Raw genomic sequence first — 18,457 nt, forward strand, 5'->3', positions numbered from 1 at the left:
TGGGTGAGTGAAATCTCCTTACCTTCCATCATTGTCACCGGATCCTCCAATTTTGGACGCAAAATATTCGGCCCAAAGACCGTTGCAAGGTTCTGGACACTCATTTTATTAACACTTGAATAAGACTGAACTTCATCAAGGAATCTAGAGACAACATGGTCAATATTAGAATGAAAAATACAAGCCTAAAGTCATCAGCATTTTACTGGAATGGACTAGGCTCCCTTCAATGCCCATTGATTATATGCACTCGCACACTCACGCTTCATTCATTCACTCTTCTAATGAAAGAACTCTGCTTCTTTGATAAGTTCGGTTACACTTCACATCAAGAGTTACTACAATCCGTCTGCCCAAATGCAAAGTTTTATATATCCGCAATACCGCGCTCCACTGGTCTGACCCTAGGTCTAGGCTTCAGGGATAACTGGGTTACAAACAATTGAAAGATATGATAGTACTTCAGGGCCTCTCCAAAACTTCCACCACCACCCCCCCCCCCCCCCACCACTCCAAAACAACCAAAAAATCTACCAGGAATAAGCCACCCTATTACAAATGAACTGTACTGAAAAAAAGATAGGTACACCGGGTGGTCACCATTAAAGACAATCATCTGCCCCTCTCCACCCATCACCAGAGATGTGACCACATCTATACAGGGAAAAGGTAATCTGTGCACAAAGACATTCAACAGACCTGTAATTTCAAATGTTTGCCAGTCTCCCTTGCAATTATTAATGCTGCCATCTTTTATTTATTTAGAGATATAACGTGTTAACAGGCTCTCCTGGTCCAACGAGGCCCACACCGCCCAATTACACCCATGTGACCAATTAACCTACTAACACTCAGGGCTTTGGAATGTGGAAGGAAACTGGAGCACCTGGGAAACACACATGGTCATGGTGAGAAGGTACAAACTCCTCTCTCACACTGGCAGAGTTGAACCCAGGTCACTGGTGCTCAGGTAATAGTGTTATGCTTCTGTGTCACCCAAAGTTTATCAATTTGTTTGCATTAGAATCTTATCTAAGATCACTTTGATTCAAATCAAAGTTCAGGCTCTGATTTCAGGCAAGGTAATAAATGGTAACTTTAATGATGTTGCATTAAAGGATAGAAGTTCAATGTCTACACAACGATTGGACAGATTTCAACTTCATTATTGTTTCAAGAATGAAGTCATGTTTGTAAATCAGTAAACTGCCACTGAGTGACACACAGAAAATTTACCCAGTTAGATGTTGAGGCACTTCATCACCCACCTCTCGTTCTATTCAACTGAGGCACTGTGCGAACCTCACCTGCAGATATATTTGAGGAGATTGTAATTGGCCTGAGGCAGACCAGTGACTTGTTTGATCAGCTCCTGGACACCCTGAGTAAAAACAAGACCAGGTTATTAATTTTCATTGCAAACCAGGAGAGTATTTAAACAGAAACCCCATTTTTAACCCTGGTTGCCAACTGTAAACTGGACAGGTTGGCAGGTCAAACTGCCCAGATTTACCCACCCATTGCCACCTCTGATCTCAGCTGAGCCAGTTGCCCAACTCTGCAGAGGTCGCTTAGAAAATGGTATCCAATCCTGGTAAGTCATGTGGCGCTAACTTCAACTTTAACAGCGGTCTGGGTGGGAAGGACCAGTGAGTTTTGGGGAAGTAGGAAAGTCAGTCACATTTTAAAATTCATATCTCCATTTGTCTTTATTTATTTGTTTGTTTAGAGATACAGCACGGTAACAGGGCCTTCAGGCCCAATGAGTCTGCACCACCCACATGACCAATTAACCAACTAATCCATATGTCTCTGGAATGTGAGAGAAAAATGCAGCACCCAGGGGAAACAGACAGTGGCAGGAATTGAACATAGTTTCTGGCATTGTAAAGCATTATGTTAACCGCTACTCTAACGTGCTGCCTCATAATTCAGAGCTAGATATTTTAAATACATCAGTCCTGGCCCTTCAAAAATAGCTCATCATCTCTCCCCCACCTCGCACTGACACTTATTATTCCTGTCACAATCACGGGTCGATCTTCCAGTTGAAGGCAAACCTGCCACAAACTTGTCTTGACTGATAAGTAAAAGAGAAAATTTTATAGCAAGACAGCATAACAGACGGAAGCAGACTGTCTCAATACAGAGCCTCGACTCTGGTAGAAGTTAGGAAACAGACAGAGATGCTGTAGACGATTATTAATGTCAGAATTTTTTTATATATGCAAAAGGTATAAAGGGGCAGTACAGTGGTACCACACGAAGAGCTGTTGCTTGATGGATCCAGTGACCCAGGTTCAATCCTGATCTCTGGTGCTTTTTGTGTGGACTTTGCATTATCTCCCTGTGCCTGCATAGGTTTCCTCAGGGTGCTCCAGCTTCTGCCTGTTTCAGTTGGCAGGTTAATTGGCCACTGTAGATGTTCCTGAGTGTGCTGGTGCATGTTGAAAGCTGGGAGAAGTTGAAGGGAATGTGGGACTGGTGTTACGAGGTACTTGATGGTTAGTATGGACTCAGTGGGCCGAAGGGCCTGTTTCTGGGTCAAGTGACTCTGTGGAATGTAGAAAAGGCAGCCAATGGGAGCCGAGTCGCAGATCAGCTTTAACCTGGTTGGATGGTAGAAGAGCTCAAAGGGCCAGATGACTTACTCTTGTTCTAAAGTTGCCTGTCACCCTTTATGTCTGTTTCCCCAGTTGTTCCCCAACTAACAGGCAGCATTTAGCCCTTGGGGTTTAAATATGGCCTGGGAGCTTAACCACTGGAGGAGATGTTCTCAATTCTGATGCAAGATTCTAGTCCAGTCTCCTCACTTACTGAAAATGACCGAGGAATAAAACAATCTCAGCTGTAGTGCTACAAACGCAGAGGATAGCATGGATTGAACGTTATACTTTGCAGAGTTTAACCTGATCCACAGGAAATTCTGGACATTTAAGGTCTTATAGTATTGAGAAGGCCATTTGGTCCATCTTGCTGAAACTGATTTCATTCCTCTGCTCATTCTCCATAACCAGGGTCTCCTAATCTGACATAATTGAAGCAAGCACATTGAGCTGTTTGACACCATCGGTCTGGAGATTCAGGTACGAAATGGAATGATCCCTTGGGAAATCCAACTACCATCTCGAAGTACAGCACAGCAGGACCTGTGGTGTTTAAACAGGACTTCTGGCTGTTGCCCAAGTACAGTAGGGATAGATTCAAGGCACTTTGTAATTAGCAGCATTTAATTTTTTTTGTCCCAAACTGAGATCAACCCGAGATCTCCTTTCAACAACTCATGGTTAGTAAAACATAAATAAGCTCCATTTCAAAATTTTAAAATCACATTTTCAGTGAAATCAAAATTCCAGAATGTACATATAAACAAACTGCCACAGAGGTAATGACAAGGTTGAAAATTCTTTATCTCATTATAAGTCCATAAGACATAGGAGCAGAATTAGGCCATCTGGCCCATCGAGTCTGCTCCACCATTCAATCATGGCTGATCCTTTTTTCCTCTCCTCCTCAACCCCAGTTCCTGGCCTTCTCCCCGTAATCTTTGATCCATATCCAATAAAGAACCTATCAATCTCTGCCTTAAATACACCAACAACCTGGCCTCCACAGCTGCATGTGGCAACAAATTCCACAAATTCACCACCCTTTGGCTAAAGAAATTTCTCTGTATCTCTGTTTTGAAAGGGCGCCCCTCTATCCTGAGGCTGTGCCCTCTTGTCCTAGACTCTCCCACCATGGGAAACGTCCTTTCCACATCTACTCTGTCTAGGCCTTTCAACACTATTATGAGGTTGGAAATACCAATAAATACTCAGTAGGTCATGCAGCATCCATGTAGGGAGAAATAGTTCACATTTCAGGTCAATAACCCTTCATCCACTGCATTGTATTCTTCACAAACATCAGCACATTACTGCCCCAAAATAACTCCCAAAACAAATTAAAATGGGATGAGCAAGGGGCATGTGGGGGGGGGGGGGGTATTGTAAACAACTGTTTGGTTATTTGTATCTCTTGTCAGGGCAGAGGACCAATGTCCATGCTGAATGAATCCATGACGGGGAGGGGGGGGAGTAATCCAAGTTGGTGGTAGGTCACAGATCAACCATTTACATGGTGAGGCAGCTTAAAGGACTGGACATCTCAACTTCCTTCTTCTACTTCTGACTTTTAATGGTGGTTGGTAGTCCATCTTAAAAGTGTATTGCTGCCACCAACTGGACTTGAATATGGTGTAGGGAATTGGGAAAATAAAACCTCTACTAGTTCTTATCAAATTAAAAGTGAATTACCCCAAAAAGCCCAACAGACTGTAAATAATGAAAGACAATATTGTGAATTATATTAAAATCACTTCCATAACTTGGCAAAGTTTTTAAATGAAAACCATCAACTCCCAAAGTTAGCATTTGCTTTCTTTCAATCTTATACGCTTCACATTGTAAAAGAATGTGTTCAACTGTTTCATAACGATGACAAAACCTGCACACACGATGTTTTGTGAGGAAGTATTTCAGGAGGTATATTGTATACATTTCTCTGACATTAAATTGAACCTCTGAACACACTGGAGTGATATTTTCCATGAAATAAGGATATTCTAAGTCAATTCAATATAATTCCTTCCCTTCTTGTTTTACCCCCTTCTCCCATCAACCCAACAGTTTTGTGTATTCAGTAAAGGTGTCTCCCCTTACACCCATTATCCCACAAGTCTTGCCATAGTAACAATTCTTAGCCCCACCAACCCCTTAGCTTCTGATTTGTTAAGTGGAAGGTCTAAATCCACAGCTGAACTTTTAATTGCTTTTTTGGCCACCAATCAACCTGCTCATTCCCCTCAACACTTCTATGTGCAGGGACCCACAAGAAAATGATAAAGTTTGAACAGCTTCCAGCAGTAATTCTGACCTACTAATAGAATGACCTGTTTTAAGTCTAGTCAAAACTGAAAAAGAGCCTGAACAAATTACAACTTTGCAAGGATAAATTTCCTCCACCCACTGTAAGCCCAAAATGATGGCAACCAATTCTGCTGTATATACTGATAGCTGGTTATTAAGACATTTCTTTATTGTTACCTGTAATTCAGGCACAAAAACAGCCACACCAACATTCCCAGATAAAATATCTTTTGATTCATCAGTAAAAGTGGTTAACATATCACAATAATTTTCCAGACTCTCAGGCATATCAGGATCCTTGGATTTCATTGAATCGTACAACCTAAAATCGACTGGACATCTCACATTCCGGATTCTAGGAGCTGATGGCCAAGTTCTATTGACACTTCCACTGCTGTAATACTGAGGAGTGGACCAAATTTCAAGTTGGGTATCACATTTGGTGTACAGATCCCATTTCAGTGGCAAACATTGATTCCCTCAGGAACTTCTGGCTAAAATTTAAGAAATTAGTCTGTCTAACTTTTTATTTAAGGATTTGAATCCAACGTAAAAACAAAAGTCTAGGCAGCTAACCATCCAAATTATCTTAAGTGCTGAAAGGAGATTTCACGTTCTTGTTGGCAACTTGTATCCATATTGATTGTACACTAAGTCACATGAGGAGGTGTCTTCCTTGGTTACAACCATGTATACATATTAGCAAGAGTCAGCATAGGACATGGATTAGTATACAACACAGTGAGGTCACATCAACTACAGGAAAGGCAAGAGAAGGAGAAGATTAAACTTTACCAAATCTAACAATATTCCAGGTGGTGGGTAAAAGGAATGAGCTGTCACAGGAAGTGGGAGAGGCCGGTACAATTATAATATTTTAAAGATATTTAGACGAGTACATGAAGAGAAAAGGCTGAGAGCAGGGATTCCCAACCTCAGGTCCACGGATCCCTTGGTTAATGGTGGGGTCCATGGCATAAACAAAAGTTGAGAACCCTGGTTTGGAGGAATACTGGTCAAATGTGGCGAACTGTGTCTTGCTCAAGCAGACAACGTGGTCATTAGGGACAAGTTGGGCCAAAAGGCCTATTTCTGTGCTGTATAACTATGACTCAAATAAATAATTTCAGACTGTAATATTAAATAGTATTAGAGATAATGAACAAACTTTCACAACTGAAGTGTGTTGTTGATTCCTTAACAGATCCAAGCCAGTCCGATTTGTCAGCATTTGGCCCATACCCTACCAAACCTTTCCAATCCCAGTAATTGTTCAACTGTCTTTTAAAAGTTGCCATTGTACCTGCTTTAACCACTTCCCCGGCAGCACATTCCAGATACAAACCACCCTCTGTGTGGGGAATTTGCCCCTCGAGTTCTGATTATATCTCTGTGTTTACCTCTTCTTTGTCCTTAGCCAGCAACTGTGCGCATGAAAGGAAGTCTTCATACTTGGCAAATGGGATGACTGGTTCTGGTAACTCCCTCAGGTACAGTTTCAGTAAGGATGCAACTGTATGAACGTCTGTGTTCCTGAAATGAAAAGTTGTAAACCACGGGAGCTTCGAAAAGCCGTAATCATTAACCAGCATTTTCTGTCAGCACGTGGAATTGACCACAAAACTGCCCCTTAAAAAGCAATGCCCCTCATTCTGGGGAGTTCAGTAGTCAGGCAGTATCTGTGCAGGGAAATGGAGAATTGACATTTCAGACTAGACCTGACACACTGACTGTCTCTTTCCTTTTCCCTCAGCAGATGCTGACTGACACGCTGAGTTTTCCTCGAGCTATTTGTGTGTTGCTCCAGATTCCAGCCTTGTGACCTACACAGGCACTACTTCGTTCGTGATCTGAAACTGCTACTAGTTTTGTTTATATGTACGACTTGGTGGCTGTGTAAAAAAACCTTAAAAATTCAATTTTAGTTTAACCAATTACATTTTACTTACAAATAGCAAGTTTTTAAAATCTGGGATAAGTAAACCATTTGAAAAAATGTCCTAAATAACAGTTGAAATTGATTTTTCGTCAGCCAAATTTCCAAATAAGTACTGTAGGTTAAGTACCCCTTATCCAAAATCTCAAAATCCATACTCCTCCGAACTCCAAATTTTTACTGCACTGACGTGATGTCACAAATGGAAAATTCTACAAGGCATTGGGAAGATCCCCAGGCAATGCATAGGTCTCTGCACACCACCGTCAGTTCTGAGAAGAGACCTTACATATGTAATTAACAGAGGTTAATGAAAAATAGAAAAAAAACTGCATAATATGAAAAATGGAGATCTCGAGTGCGTATTGAAAAAGTGGATTCGGCAGTGTTGGGGTGAACATATGCCGCTTAATGGTATGCTGATCATGAAACAAGCAAAGATCTCTTACAACAGACTGAAAATTGAAGGTAATTGTTTCATGCACAATTATTATGCACAATGTTCCTGATGACCACACCTGCAACAGGTGCATCCAGCTGCAGCTCCTATCAGACCGAGTTAGGGAATTGAAGCAGGAGCTGGATGAACTACGGATCATTCGGGAGGCAGAGGCAGAGATAGATAAGAGTTATCGGGAGGCAGTCACACCGAAAAGACAGGAGGTAGGCAAATGGGTGATAGTCAAGAGAGGCAGGGGGAGCAGACAGAGAGAGAACAGCACCCCTGTGGCTGTTCCCATCAAAAATAAGTATACCGTTTTGGATACTGTTGGTGGGGATGACCTACCAGGAACAAGCTGCAGTGGTCCTGTCTCTGGCACTGAGGTTGGACCCTTGACTAGGAAGGGGAGAAGGGAAGAGAAGAGAGCGGTATTGATAGGGGATTCTATAGTCAGGGGGGCGGATAGGAGATTTTATGGGGAAGATCGGGAGTCTCGGATGGTATGTTACTTCCCTGGTGCCGGGGTCCAAGACATCTCAGATCGGGTGCAGGTTATTCTCGAGAGGGAGGGCAAGAATCCAGATGTTGTGGTCCATGTAGGGACCAATGACGTGGGTAGGATGAGTGAGGGGGTCCTGTGTAGGGAGTTCAGGGAGTTAGGTGCGAAGCTGAAGAGCAGGACCTCCAGGGTAACAATCTCAGGATTGCTACCTGTGCCACGTGCGAGTGAGGCAAGGAACAGAAGGATTATAAAGATTAATACATGGCTGAGAGGATGGTGCAGGAGGGAGGGCTTCAGGTTTGTAGATAATTGGGCTTTGTTCCAGGGAAGGTGGGATCTGTTCCGAAGGGACAGTTTACACCTGAACTGGAGTGGTACTAACATTCTTGCAGGGAAGTTTGCTAGTGCTTCTTGGGGGGGGGTTTAAACTAAATTTGCAAGGGGCGGGGATCCAGAATGTGAGGGAGGATAGCGAGAGGAAGAATAAAGGACAGGTGGGGACTACACGGTTTCGGAATATTAAGTGTGTAGTAGAGGAAGGTGGGGCGGAACGAGTGATAAGGAGGACTCAGGTACAGAGGGATCGTCTGACGGAACATGGAGTTAAATGTGTTGAAAGAATAAGTAAATTTAGGAAGGAAAAACAAAATTCTAGGGGCGTATAGCCTGATGGGAGTTCGGGGAGCTGGGCTAAGCACAATAGACAGCGATTCAAACAGAGAGAGGAGAAATGGGTTAAAAATTCTATATCTGAATGCACGGTGTCAGAAATAAGGCGGATGAGCTTGAAGCCCAGGTGCGAATGGGTAACTATGATGTTGTTGGGATAACAGAGACATGGCTGCAGGGAGATCAGACCTGAGAAATGAATGTACAAGGGTATACGTGCTATCGTAGGGACAGAAATGTGGACAGAGGGGTGGGGTGGCCCTGTTGGTGAGGAATGAGATTCAGTCCTTTGCAAGGGGGGACATAGGGTCAGGAGAAGTAGAGTCTGTGTGGATAGAACTGAGGAACAGTAAGGGCAAAAGGACCCAAATGGGTGTTGTCTACAGGCCACCAAACAGTAGCATGGATATTGGGTGCAAGTTGAATAGGGAGTTAACATTGGCATGTGGCAAAGGTAATGTCACAGTAGTTATGGGGGATTTCAACATGCAGGTGAACTGGGAGAATCAGATTGGTGCTGGACCACAGGATAGGGAGTTTGTAGAGTGCCTACGGGATGCATTCTTGGAACAGCTTGTACGAGAGCCGACCAGGGACAAGACTATTCTGGATTTAGTGTTATGTAATGAACAGGATTTGATAAGCGATCTCGCAGTAAAGGAGCCATTAGGAGATAGTGATCACAATATGATAAGCTTTTATCTGCAATTTGAGAAGGATAAGGGCAGCTCGGAGGTGTCAGTGTTGCAGTTGAACAGGGGAAACTATGGAGCCATGAGGGAGGAGCTGGCCAAAGTTGACTGGATGGATAGCCTAGCAGAAAAGACAGTGGAACAGCAATGGCAGGTATTCTTGGGAATAATGCACAAGGTGCAAAATCAGTTCATCCCCCAGAGAAGGAAGGATTCAAAGGGGGGAAAGGGGCCACAGTGGTTGACAAAGGAAGTCAGAGATTGCATAGCATTAAAAAAAAGGAAATATGACAGAGCTAAGGTGAGTGGGAGGACAGATGATTGGGAAGTGTTTAAGGAACAACAGAACTTAACTAAAAAGACAATACGGGGAGAAAAAATGAGGTACGAATGCAAGCTAGCCAGGAATATAAAGGAAGATAGCAAAAGCTTTTTTAGGTATGTGAAGAGAAAGAAGATAGTTAAGAACAACGTTGGGCCCTTGAAGAATGAATTGGGTGAAATTATTATGGGAAACAGAGAAATGGCAGAACAATTTAATGAGTACTTTAGATCTGTTTTCACTAAGGAAGACACAAGCAATCTCCCAGATGTATGGATGGGCCAAGGACATAGGGTAACAGAGGAAATGAAACAGATTGACATTCGGAAGGAAACGGTGATAAGAAGACTGATGGGACTGAAGGCTGACAAATCCCCAGGTCCAGATGGTCTGCACCCTAGGGTACTAAAGGAGGTGGCCCTGGAAATTGCGGATGCATTGGTAATCATTTTCCAATGTTCCTTAGATTCAGGATCAGTCCCTGAGGATTGGAGAATGGCTAATGTTATCCCACTTTTTAAGAAAGGAGGGAGGGAGAAAACAGAGAACTATCGACCTGTCAGCCTGACATCGGTGGTGGGAAAGATGCTAGAGTCCATTATTAAGGATGAAATAGTGGCATATCTAGATAGCAGTGATAGGATTGGGCCGAGCCAGCATGGATTTACCAAGGGTAAATCATGCTTGACTAATCTGTTGGAGTTTTTCGAGGATGTAACCAGGAAGTTAGACGGGGGAGATCCAGTGGATGTAGTGTACCTCGATTTTCAGAAGGCATTTGATAAGGTCCCACATAGAAGATTGGTGGGTAAAATCAAAGCTCAGGGCATCGGGGGGAAGGCATTGACATGGATAGAAAACTGGTTGGCAGATAGAAAGCAAAGGGTAGCGGTGAATGGGTGTTTCTCGGAATGGCAGGTGGTGACTAGTGGAGTGCCACAGGGCTCAGTATTGGGACCACAGCTGTTTACCATTTACGTTAACGATTTGGATGAAGGCATAGAAAATAACATCAGCAAATTTGCTGATGATACTAAGCTGGGTGGCAGTGTGACATGTGATGAGGATGTTAGGAGAATTCAGGGTGACTTGGATAGGCTGGGTGAGTTGGCAGATGGCGTTTAATGTGAATAAGTGTGAGGTTATCCACTTTGGGAGTAAGAACAGGAAGGCAGATTATTATCTGAACGGTGTAGAGTTGGGTAAGGGAGAAATACAAAGAGATCTCGGAGTCCTTGTTCATCAGTCACTGAAGGTGAATGAGCAAGTGCAGCAGGCAGTGAAGAAGGCTAATGAAATGTTGGCCTTTATTACAAAGGGAATTGAGTACAAGAGCAAGGAAATCCTCTTACATTTGTACAGAGCCCTGGTGAGACCACACCTGGAGTATTGTGTACAGTTTTGGTCTCCAGGGTTAAGGAAGGACATCCTGGCTGTAGAGGAAGTGCAGCGTAGATTCACAAGGTTAATTCCTGGGATGTCTGGACTGTCTTACGCAGAGAGGTTAGAGAGACTGGGCTTGTACACGCTGGAATTAAGGAGATTGAGAGGGGATCTGATTGAAACATATAAGATTATTAAGGGTTTGGACAAGATAGAGGCAGGAAATTTGTTCCAGATGCTGGGAGAGTCCAGTACCAGAGGGCGTAGTTTGAGAATAAGGGCTAGGTCATTTAGGACAGAGTTAAGGAAAAACTTCTTCTCCCAGAGAGTTGTGGGGGTCTGGAATGCACTACCTCGAAAGGTAGTGGAGGCCAATTCTCTGGATGCTTTCAAGAAGGAGCTAGATAGGTATCTTATGGATAGGGGAATCAAGGGATATGGGGACAAGGCAGGAACCGGGTATTGATAGTAATTGATCAGCCATGATCTCAAAATGGCGGTGCAGGCTCGAAGGGCCGAATAGTCTACTTCTGCACCTATTGTCTATTACAAATATTATATAAAACTACCCCCCCCCATTGTAGTTACTGTGAAATGCATGGCTGTTTGAAATTGATGGTGGATATGAAGCTAACTACAGAGTTGGAAACCGACTGGAGATGCAGTTGGCAGCGGTCACTCCACTCTGACAGCTTGCAGAGGACCCAGCCCCATCATGTCAGACTACGCTCTGACTATGGGCTGTTCGCTCTGTGAGCTTTGCACCAACTGTACATAAGCTGTATAAGTAATGTAAAAGGAGTTTGCGTTTGGATTTGGGTCCCATCTTCAAGGTACCTCATTACATAGATGCAAATATTCCAAAATCAAAAAATATTAGAAAAAATCCAAAACACTTCCAACCCCAGGCTTTTCAGATAAGAGATGCTCAACCTGTACTTGCATATACTTTAATGAAGTAAAACCTTCCAAGGTACCTGACAGGAGCATTACGAGACAACGTGACACAAACACATCAGACCATAAGAGATAGGAGCAGAATTAGGCCATTCAGCCCATCGGGTCTACTCTGCCATTCAATCTTGGCTGATCCTTTCTTCCCCTCCTCAACCCCAAGATGATTCAGGGAAAGCTACTAAACACAGAAGTGTGGTGTAGATTTAAGAAGCAACTGAAGAAAGAGGACAAAGATTTAGTTTCAGGGTAGATGAAAAGAGCAAACAACCAAAAACATTTAGCACTGACCTGGGTTTAAAGATATTTTAAGTGGCAAATTACAGAGGTGTAAAGACAGAATTTCAAGAGCCCCAGGCAGCTAAAGATATGGGTGCTAACTGAGGAGTGATTAATATCAAGTGTGAATGAGACTAGAATTAAAAACTTAGGAGACCAAATAATTTGGTCACAAAATTACAAGAAGGATATTAATAAGGTTGAAAGAGTGCAGAGAAGGTTTACAAGGATGTTGCCAGGACTTGAGAAACTGAGTTACAGAGAAAGGTTGAATAGGTTAGGACTTTATCTAAAAATTTTATATATATTTATCAAACCTCCCCTCATTCTTCTACACTCCAGGGAATAGAGCGTAGAAGAATGAGGGGAGATTTGATAAAGGTATATAAAATTATGATGGGTATAGATAGAGTGAATACAAGCAGGCTTTTTCCACTGAGGCTAGGGGAGAAAAAAACCAGAGGGCATGGGTTAAGGGTGATGGGGAAAAGTCTAAAGGGAACATTGGGGGGCGGGGCTTCTTCACACAGAGAGTGGTGGGAGTGTGAAATGAGCTGCCAGATGAAGTGGTAAATGCGGGTTCACTTTTAACATTTAAGAAAAACTTGGACAGGTACATGAATGAGAGGTGTATGGAGGGATATGGTCCAGGTGCAGGTCAGTGGGACTAGGAAGAAAAATGGTTCAGCATAGCCAAGAAGGGCCGTAGGGCCTGTTTCTGTGCTGTAATGTTCTATGGAGATCACAGAGATAAGAGAGGGACCGGGGGTGGTTATTTAGGAAAAAAACTGAGAATTTTAAATTTGGAGCCAAGATGGATTTGAGAATATCAGAAAGTTGAATAAACAGCACAAGTTACCTCACTATCAGCAGTGATTTGTACAAGTTTAAATGTAAGATGGATCGAAGATTGACAGGCCAGTTCACTACTGGAACAGTGAAGGTGAGAGGTAATAAAAGATGGAGTAGCAGCTGTGCCTAACTGGGAGGTAACTTTCTTTTACGTGTAAAGTTCTTTCCATAATTTGCCCATATTTGTAAAGCTAGAGCTTGAGATGATTAAACTTGTTCATTAATGTTATTCCCCCCCCCCCCCCACCACCCCTGAGTTGACCTTGTGAAGGAGCAACAGTGATGTTTTAGATCTGCAGGAATTTGTGCCTAAACGAATTGGAAGGGACCTTTGCAAGAGAAAACACAATGAGAGAACTGAACGGGATCGATAAAGTTTACTTCGGACAATAAAGTGTTTTGACAACAGAAACATTGGAAAGAAAATGCACTTCACCTGAATACTTAAACAAGAAAGCTATTTAAACCAGAAACATTGAGATGGCTAGTTTCGAGACAGAGACTTGTTTAGCACTCCTTTATACATGCAACCATGTATAAAGGATACATGCAAATTTCTATGATCACCCCTCATTCTCTTATGTTGCAATGGAAAAGTCTCGGCTTGATCATCCTCTCTCCATAACTCAGTGTGACAGTATTGGAAAAAGTTCTTTCAAATAGAGTGCTGTGATGCCACCAAATTAGAACATCTCTGTCACATATTTCCTTTGTTGTTTCAATGTAGCCCAAGTTGTATGCTGGAAGGTTAGACAGGACATGTACTACAGGCCTGTCTCTCATCCTGATACTGGAGCCAAGGTTGAGTGGGCAAACAATGAAATCAGCATTGCCATGTATGCCCCATTACTTGAAGTAATGATCAAACATAGGGTCCCATCAAGTCAATCCTGAAGAATCACACAAATATAATGGTTTCAAAAATTTAGGTTCGGTTCTAATGTAAAACTTGTTAGAAATTTGTTGTAAATTACTCAAAAGATGGCTGGAAAATTTACCATTCAAATACCAACTTATCTGTTAATTAACTTGGACCGCCTAATGGACATTAGAACCAGAAATGTCAAATAAAGAACAGTTTACATTTAGAGAATGAGAAGGTTCTGTTGAGCAAGATCACTGTTTAAATATGACAGCAAATTAGTACAAGATGATTAACAGCCTTTAGACACACCGCTACCAGAGTCAGAAAGTTGGCTTTATACCATTGAGGGTTAGTTCTTCTGGGAAGAATGTAAGCAATGATGAAACCATTCCATTGTTCGAGAGATGAGGCACTCAAAGTATCAGGACTTGAAGGCATCAATTCCCAGTAATAACTGTTATTTGGTTAAATTTAAAGCCAGTGAACTACAAACCTCTCAGATGAACGTACTGTAGAACTCCAATGATCTGGAACCATTTGGAATTTGAGTAGTGATTTTAGTAAAATTACAAGTTTATTGATGTTGCTCTTAACAAACCAAGTTTTTTTTTCTTATTTCCTTTTTTTAAAACATTATAAAGTACAAAATTTCCAGTAAACAAGACAAATGTAAAGAGAACATGAAACCTCTAAGTGCTCTGTTCTCTGGCTATAGAAGTACATGCTCCTGACCCTAACCCTGCGTCAACCACACTCCAGACTCCTTGGCCCTGACATCAATCCTAGGCTCACATTCCAGACTATTGACTGAGCTGTATGCAGAATTTATAAACAATTGGCTGCTGGATTATCTGAGCTTTACTAGTAGTTGCTCAAATAGGTTCATGAAGCAAACACGTCTGAGAAGTTTATCATGCAATGGCTTCAGATTTAACTAAACACTAGTAGCCTGCAGTATTTGAACAATATAAAAGGTAAGAATTTACTTGTCAAACAGAGGCTTTTCTCCACAGTTGAAAGAATCCTGGAGTTCTTTGACCAGGTTGGCTTGCCCAGGCATGCGAAATAACCCTTCTTCGTTAAGGCCATTTTCTCTGATAAAGTCCACACACTGTTCCACTAATAATGGAGCCAAATGCCTTCCAAATTTCCTCTCGTATTGGACTGTATCTTCCAAACGCTGTCCAAATATACCTGTAATAAATCAGAATCTGTAGGTGTGATTTCCCTCATCAAGGTCCTTAATAACACTCTCTTCCAATACATGTTACTTCAGTCTAAGAACTGGAACACCAGATTTCAAGCTAAAAGACACTTGACTCTAAATAATTTAATTACAATGCTCAAGTTGACTTTGCATGCATCCTTCCCTTCCTTTGTATAGGAATGTTTTGTCTCTGTATGTTTTAAAAGGTTATTTCAAATATTTTCTTTCCACTTATCAACCCTGCAGAACTTAAAAACATTATACACATATATGGGGAAACTGTTTTTTAAACCTGTCTTCCTAGGCTGGACAGGATACAAGGAAATATAAGATGCCATTTGTGAATAGTTGAGGATCTTCAATCACTTTAGTCACAATTATTCTTTTACTCCCCCACACCAACACATAGAAAATATTCACTCAAATCCAGGGAGGACAAGTTCCAGCCTCAAGGCTGGGCGAGAGAACAGTACAATATAGCACAGGCACAACCCTTAGACACAAGTGATTCTGCAGATGCCGGAAACTCAGAGCAACACACACAAAGTGCTAGAAGAACTCAGCAGACAGGCAGCATCTATGGAGAGGAATAAGCATTCAACATTCCAGGCAGACTGTTTATTCCTTCCCATAGATACTCCCTAACCTGCTGAGTTCCTCCAGCATTTTGTGTATAGTGCACAGGAAGAAGCCCTTCAGCCCACAACATCTACGCCAACAACAATGCCAAATGAAAGTAAACCTATCTGCCAGCTAGGATGACACTCTATGAAGCAAGGAATGTTGAGATATTTGATGGGGGGTGGGAGAGAGAAGGGAGAAGGGAGAAGGGAGAAGGGAGAGGGCTCTCTCAATAGTAGTTGGTTTTAGACCAAGGGACACAGGTATTCTTTGTCAAAATTTCAAACAAGGTTTGTACACAGAACAGAAATTCACTGCCTGTACAGGCAGTGCAAACATCATTACCCAGGGCTTCCCAAAGGGATCTGAATGGTCATTTGAGCTGGAATAATCAGTGAGATACAGAGAAAGATATTGTAAGGATTAATCTGCCATAGATCTGAAAGGTCACATTTCCATCTCCTGTGCTGTAGCAATTCCATTTTAATTTTATCATTTCAGATCTATTGTTGACTAAGAATCTTCCTCTTCGTACAAATCTTGTATCCTTTGCCTAAAACCTTAAACCAGTGTTTCCTGGACCTTCAACCACCTTCCACTTTTGACGTTCAAGCCTGATAGATGCCATCCTGTACACCTTTCAAACCCAAGGCATATTTTTCAAGATATGGAATTGTGGAACTTTTTAATCTTACAAAATTGACCATGATATCTCTGGAAGACTGCCTTAAGTCCCATCCTTTTCACCTGGACTCGTGCACCTTTGACTCTAAACACCAGAAGTGAAGCAAACATGCCAAGCTGCCAGAGATGATGTATGGCAGATCCAGTCCAGCTCCAGTGACCTTCTCAGTCAGCTGACAACATCACCATTGCTTCAAGATCTGCACTACAGTTCTTCCTACTTGCCTATGTTGGCCAACTTCGATCAAGAAACATCAGAATATTCTAAATGGCTTCAGGAACCCACGGTTAGGAGGCAGTAGCCAGTCTCTACCCCCTGGTGGTTACAGAGAGTGCATCTGTGGGCATCTTTCAATCTGTACTGATGCTCCAATTCCACACTACCCAAGTCAAATCAGACAAGGTTTTACTGTGTCAGTTAACATATGAACAATGGCCACTGTACCAATGTACTGGGAACACAAACTATGTGTAACCAGCCCCAGCAGGAGTCACCGCCCAGGGGAGAAGGTATTAGGATGCTGTAGTCCATTTGGCCCATCAGATCCATTCTGGCTCTCAGTAGAGTAACTCCACCAGACGAATCCCCTTCTCATTTTCTATACACCTGCCACATTTTCTCTCAAGCCCATCAACTCCCCTTTGATTCTACATCCAGAAGAAACTTGTGCAACCATAAGGAGCACGAACGCCAGAACAGAGCACCCTAGGGGTCAGGACTCAACCAGGATCCATGATGTTGCAAGGCTTCCTTCCATTCGCTACCATTCCATTTCAGCATCTCAGTCAAGAGCTGAAGGTGCTGAGCTGTCCTGTCACAGAGACAGTAGGAACCACTGATGGGACAGATAAACACAGAAGTATCATCTAGGAGAGAACTGACCCAAGAGAAGAGATACAATAAAGACTTGGAGATTAGCTTAATTTGTCACATGTACGTCAAAACACACAGTGAAATGTGTTGCTTACTTCAAATCAAATCAGCGAGGATTGTGTAGGGCAGCCCACAAGTTTCATCACACTTCCAGCACCAACACAGCATGCCCTTAACTCGATAATTCTAACCATGCGTGTTTGGAATGTGTGGGAAAACCAGAGCACCTGGAGGAATCTCACACGGTCATGGGAAGAATGTCCTTACAGACAGCAGTGGGAATCGAACCTCATTCTTCCAGCTGGTTCTGTAAAGGATTGCGCTAACCGCTACGATACTGTGCAACTCCATATTGGACTTAAATACCAAGAGGTGCCTAGAGAGATGGGCCTTCAGTTTGTAGAAGAGAGTGGCACACACAAAATGCTGGAGGAACTCAGCATGCCAGGCAGCATCTTGGAGAGAGTGTATGATTTAATTCTGTCTAAGTGCCTTAAACCAGAAGAAACATGTCCTGTTACTTGCTTCTGACTGCCACCACCACATTCTGATCTGCTCAAATGATGATCACGTTGTGACAATAAACATTTGCTTATCACACTGATACCTCAGTTGGCAAGTTACAAAGTAGGTCAAAGTTGTGACAATCCAAACAAAGTGCTGAGGCTTATTCCTTGATGAATTCATGTTACGGAAGTTAGATTAAATGCATATGAAGCCACTATCTGATGTCTTTTGGAGTAGGAGGGAGATTTTGCTCTCCACTCTACAAAGCAGAACATCAAAACAGTGGAGGAATTGTGGGAAAAGTCCTTATAGGTCACTTCTAGAACTGAGAGGATTGTCTGCAAGGAGACAAGGAACAGGCCAGGAATCCCTCTCTCTGGGAAGGCAGAGTGAATCACAGAGCAGTCTTCAATTCTACACCATGATAGAGGAAATGAAATGTGAATGGCTGAAACTGAGCTCTAAAACAAGAACGTTTCACAAATACACTAATAACTGGAAAACATTGAGAACATGGAATTCACCGAGTTCCTCCAGCAGTTTGTGTTTTGCTTTGCATCTCCCAGACCTCAGTTCAGGGTACCAATAGGACAAATCTTTAGCAGAGTGCAGCTGAATTAGGGTGAAGAATTCACCACCAAGCAACCGAGGAGTAGGAATGATCCTGTATCAAATTTTAAACAAGCCCCTCAGCAGACATTACTTCCTAAAGAACACAAGCTGCATGAACAACCACAAAGCACAAAGAAGTTTTATTT

At 42.5% G+C, this 18,457-nt stretch overlaps 1 protein-coding gene across 7 annotated transcripts in view; it reads right to left on the reverse strand.

Annotated features, from left to right (window-relative positions):
* Positions 1-18,457, reverse strand: part of LOC140714253 (rho GTPase-activating protein 22-like) — a 524,093-nt gene that overhangs the window by 20,963 nt on the left and 484,673 nt on the right. For all 7 annotated transcript variants that reach the window (XM_073025303.1, XM_073025302.1, XM_073025301.1 and 4 more), the window contains 4 exons: positions 14,793-15,000; positions 6,311-6,443; positions 1,308-1,381; positions 23-144 (listed from right to left, as the gene is read on the reverse strand). In XM_073025303.1, the coding sequence (XP_072881404.1) occupies positions 23-144; positions 1,308-1,381; positions 6,311-6,443; positions 14,793-15,000 (537 nt within the window). The remainder of the gene's footprint in view (positions 1-22; positions 145-1,307; positions 1,382-6,310; positions 6,444-14,792; positions 15,001-18,457) is intronic.

Source organism: Hemitrygon akajei, chromosome 21, assembly GCF_048418815.1.
Source record: "Hemitrygon akajei chromosome 21, sHemAka1.3, whole genome shotgun sequence".
In the NCBI taxonomy this organism is placed as follows: domain Eukaryota; kingdom Metazoa; phylum Chordata; class Chondrichthyes; order Myliobatiformes; family Dasyatidae; genus Hemitrygon; species Hemitrygon akajei.